This window comes from Macrosteles quadrilineatus, unplaced genomic scaffold (assembly GCF_028750875.1).
Source record: "Macrosteles quadrilineatus isolate MER2022 unplaced genomic scaffold, UCM_ALF_1.0 Scaffold_3__2_contigs__length_128488019, whole genome shotgun sequence".
NCBI classification, from domain to species: Eukaryota; Metazoa; Arthropoda; class Insecta; order Hemiptera; family Cicadellidae; genus Macrosteles; species Macrosteles quadrilineatus.
Genome location: NW_026542596.1, coordinates 39,079,871 through 39,084,828, shown reverse-complemented (window position 1 = coordinate 39,084,828; position 4,958 = coordinate 39,079,871). Strand labels below are relative to the sequence as shown.

The following is a 4,958-nucleotide window of genomic DNA, read 5'->3' as shown; positions in this document are numbered from 1 at the left end:
CTCTGTTAGTGATAATTCACTACACTCTTCCCTTCAACGTTTCTGGCAACAGGAGGAACCCCCTCACTTCCAGGTTAAGTCACAGGAAGAGCTTCTTTGTGATGAATACTATAAAAAATCACACTCTCGTGATCAATCAGGTCGTTATGTTGTGCGACTTCCGTTCAAGACGGACCCCTCCATTCTAGGCCAATCTAGGCCCATTGCTGAAAAGCGCTTGTTGTCTATTGAGCAGAAATTTAAAGCTCAACCCCATTTTTCACACTTGTATAAGACGTTCATGTCTGAATATCAAACTCTCGGCCATATGACAAAACTAGATTTTGTTGAAGACATACACCCACACTACTTCCTACCTCATCATGGGGTACTGAAGGACTCTAGCACGACCAATTTAAGGACAGTGTTTGACGCCAGTAGCAAAACCAGTTCCGGTCACTCCTTAAACGATATTCTTTTGACAGGACGTAAATTACAAACTGACATTTGTGACGTAATTTTGAACTTCCGCTCTCATAAAATTGTGTTTTCATGTGACATTCGGCAAATGTACCGCCAAATACAAGTGCACCCTGACGATCAAAAGTTTCAACTGATTCTGTGGCGTGACGACCCTTCAAAGGAAATCTCTACGTTTCAACTTACTACCGTCACCTACGGCATGAACAGCTCCCCCTACCTTGCTATTAAAACTTTAATGCAGTTAGCGGAAGACGAAGGTGATGCCTTCCCTCAGGCTTCTCACTCTCTACGTCATCACACCTACGTGGACGACATTATCACGGGTGCTGACTCCGTTGAGGCTGCTCTTGAACTACAGGACCAACTTATCCAACTTCTACATCGTGGTGGCTTTGAACTTCGCAAGTGGGCCTCCAACTCCTCTGCTCTTCTAGAAAAATTTCCTTCGGAACATCTAGAGACTCCAAGTTTCCTGCAAGACGCTCAGCTTCCCCAGTACTCCATCCTAGGTCTCCATTGGTCTCCTGAAGAAGACTGTTTCTGTTACGCTTTCAACCCCCCGTCTGAAAAGCTGACTAAGCGCTCCGTGCTCAGCTTTATTGCCAAACTATATGACCCCTGTGGATTTTTGTCCCCATTAATCATGGTAGCAAAATGCTTCATGCAATTACTATGGACTCAAGGTCTTGATTGGGACGACCCTCTCCCTTCTGATCTCGCACATAAGTGGCATGTGTTCACTAGTAACACTAAAGACCACCTCGGTCAAATTAAGATCCCCCGAGCATTTCCGCTCGCTCACTCCTCTGATATCGAGCTTCACGGTTTCTGTGATGCATCGGAATGCGGTTATGCCGCGGTAGTGTATTTCCGGTGTGAATTTAGTGACAAAACAGTCATTGTGAAACAAATATTGTCTAAGACTCGTGTTGCCCCGTTAAAAAAGGTAACTTTACCCCGCTTGGAATTGTGTGCAGCTCACCTCTTATCAAAACTAGTGCATTATTGTGAAAAACAATTTAACTCTGTTACTATGAATACCACTGTATTGTGGAGTGACTCATCTGTAGTTCTTACTTGGCTACAAACCCCTCCATACAGACTAAAGACCTTTGTGGCTAATCGTGTAGCCCAAGTGCAAGAAATCATTCCCAGTTATCAGTGGCGGCACATAAAAGGGACGGAAAACCCCGCTGATTGTGCCTCACGAGGAATTCTAGCCTCATCTCTCATTGACCATCCCTTATGGTGGACTGGCCCACCATGGTTACAGCTCCCTGCGGCCAACTGGCCCCCCTCATGTTTTTCGCCGTCTGAACTCACTCCCACGGACGAAATTAAAGAAACTCCTCTTAGTGTACTTAGTGCAACAGTCGCCCCTTCGGAATGGGACTTATTGTCTAAATATTCATCTTGGTTGAAACTAACCCGTGTGCTAGCTTATGTACTACGATTCATAAACTATTCCAGGTCTAAAAACAAACTCTCTGGACACTTAAAACTCAGTGAATTAAATCTAGCGGAAGTGACAATTTTTAAACTAGTGCAAAAACTCCATTTCAGGGCGGATATTAAATTATTGAACAAAGGCTCAATATGTTCTGCACAATTACAGAAACTCACCCCCTTCCTCGACCCTAATGGTCTCATACGCGTCGGTGGCCGATTGTCACATTGTTCGCTTGCTCATGACATACGTCACCCTATTGTTCTACCCAAGTCTCATACTGTAGTGAATTTGCTTATAGACTTTTACCACCAGGTACACTTGCACTCAGGTCCGCAACTAACTCAATCACTACTCGCCCGAAAAGTGTGGATTCTATCGGCCAGGAGCGTTATCCGCTCGCGCATATTTAAGTGTCTTGTGTGCTTTAAAAATAAACCACGAAACAAAATCCCTCTAATGGGTGATTTACCTGCTCATCGGGTCAATCCTACTCGTCCATTCTCATCTACAGGCGTAGATTACGCCGGACCATTTAGTGTTCGCGTTTGCAGTCTCAAAGCTCTTAGACAGATTAAGGTCTATTTGTGTATTTTTATCTGCATGGCTACCAAAGCTATTCATATAGAGGTAGTCACCGATCTTACCACCTCAGGCTTCATTGCCGCTCTCACACGTTTTGTGTCGAGACGCGGACTCTGTTCCGATCTGTATTCTGACTGCGGAACCAACTTTGTTGGTGCAAACTCGGAATTACGCAAGGTAATCCGTGAAACCATCCTTACACCTGATTCGCAGGACAAAATTGTTCATTTCACCACCCCCAAAGGAATTAACTTCCATTTCAACCCCCCCTCTGCACCTCATCAAGGTGGCTTATGGGAAAGTGCCGTTAAAAGTGCAAAATACCATCTGAAACGGGTAATTGGTGAAACCATTTTAACTTTAACCCAATTTCAAACTTTGTCCATTCAAGTAGAGGCAATGCTAAACTCGCGCCCTCTTACAGCTCTTAGTTCAGACCCTTCCGAAATTTATGTGCTGACCCCTGGACATTTCCTCATCGGAGCTCCATTAGTTGCCCTGCCGGAACCTCACCTGTCTGAAGTGCCCTTCAATCGTCTTCGTCAGTGGCAGCTTGTCCAGGCTTTTCACCAGCGTATCTGGAGGCGTTGGCAGCTTGAATATCTCCACTCCCTCCAGCAGCGATCCAAGTGGACCACCCCTCATGAGAATTTGAAGACCGGAGACTTGGTGCTCATTCACTCCAATTCACCTCCACTCACCTGGCCTCTTGGACGCATCGTCTCCACTCACCCTGGCGCTGATGGAACAGTTCGAGTCGTCACAGTGAAGACAGCTTCTGGGACTTTCACACGGCCTGTTCACAAGGTCTTCCCTCTGCCATGCAATGAAGACTAAGTCCAAGAAACCTACTCTATGTACATATTAGATTTAAGTGTGGTTTACGTTTGCTCTTGTGTTTTTTAATTAATTGTCTGTTGAAGCTGTAATGCTTCAAGGGGGCCGGAATGTTCGGTATTCATATTTTTAGAGTATTTAGAAATTAATCATTATGTTAATTAAGTCACTGGTTAATTAATCATGCTAATGTGTATATAAATCACCACATTTATTGTAATATTATTTAGTCTCAGTAACAATTTATTGTAAATAGACTCCCGCTTTCAATATTCAAATGAGATTGCTAAGCCTGCTCGAATTTCCCGCCACAGTAAGGCCTATTTTCCTGTACTACATACCCATGAATCACCTGACGCCGTGTTTGCTTCAATCGCATTTCCTATTGGCCATCGAATTCCTAGACCCCTCTAAACCGCAATTGCATTTTTAAAAGTGAAATCGGTGATCGGCGTCTGTCTGTCCACGGTCGGCGTCCATAACTCACGGTGTATTCCGTTTCTCGTATCTCGGGACATTAATTGCCCATTTTACCTCTCTTAAACGTATTTTTAGGCTATAGATTAATTATATCTGGCCTCCCTCTCCTCTATAGTACATTTAACTATATATACATTTTAATTTCCCCCTTTTGTTTGTGATTAAATTACTTAAATTGTGATCTAGTGCTTTCAGACTCTTCAAACCTCAAGACAGTGTGTGCGCGTCCGTGTATTACTTCTAGACTTTCCGTACGTTTTCACCGCGACTTCCGCGTATTAGTGAGCTCTTTGTGATTATGAACTTGGGTGCGTTGCGTTCTCCAAAATTCTACAAAACAGAAGCACTCGGTCTAAGGACTCCGCCATCCGCCATCGCTCCACCATAGACGACGCCGCTGCCATACTCTCCACCTTTGGACAATTGGACTCAAGGTACAACCTTAAAGTTTTGTGTGTGTTTTAATTAGACTCTAAAACTAATCTCATTTGCCCCTCACAAGACATTTTATTCCATCTCGGGACCTCAGTGCCCTTCAAATTGCAGATTCGCCATTTTCTCTAATTTAATTATTTTTCTCTTGAACTATTAATTAGTTCTGGTCCTTCGAGTTATTAATTATTTTCATTTTCACCCATTACGCCCCCAACAAGTACAGTTCATCACCGGGGCAAATCGGGTTTGCTCCAGACTTGAGTTTGATCGTTAAACTTAAGCGCATGACGAAAATGAGTGGTTTAGGACCTTGTTGTGAGGTATAATAAGCTAAGACGGGAAGCTAGCTGGTCTAGTTGTTAGTTCGTGGGACTTCGGACCTGAGGCCCCGGGTTCAAATAATGCCAAATTGCCAATGAATTTTATCTAAGTGATAATGCCGCAACCCCTACATCCCCTAGTCCTGAAGTAATGTGCAAAACAATCCCAGGCTCGTGCTTAGGACAAAAAAAATACCGAGCTAAGTATGTTGAATCAATTTGATACAATACTCTTTACATATACAATTTGACAAAACGCTTCAAACAGTGCTGGAACCTTATTGTTTACGTTGAGCCAACGTAAGTACGTGTGCCAACTATAGTATAGTCACGTAAAATAGCATATAAAGTATTTGACACGTAGATGCTCTGGGTAGGTCACGTATTCGGTC

General features: G+C 43.6%; 1 protein-coding gene across 1 annotated transcript; it reads left to right on the top strand.

The window, feature by feature from the left end:
- Nucleotides 1–547: 547 nt before the first annotated feature.
- Nucleotides 548–2,252, top strand: LOC128989125 (uncharacterized). Its single transcript, XM_054410991.1, has 2 exons — nucleotides 548–1,321; nucleotides 2,211–2,252. The coding sequence occupies exons 1-2, from the start codon at nucleotides 548–550 to the stop codon at nucleotides 2,250–2,252; spliced, it is 816 nt and encodes a 271-aa protein (XP_054266966.1).
- Nucleotides 2,253–4,958: the final 2,706 nt, after the last annotated feature.

Coding starts and splice junctions, on each gene's coding strand:
- LOC128989125 (XM_054410991.1), top strand. CDS start 548: ATGTACCGCCAAATACAAGTGCACCCTGACGATCAAAAGTTTCAACTG. Junction 1,322..2,210: donor CGGAATGCGGTTATGCCGCG/GTAGTGTATTTC, acceptor ATTTGCTTATAG/ACTTTTACCACCAGGTACAC.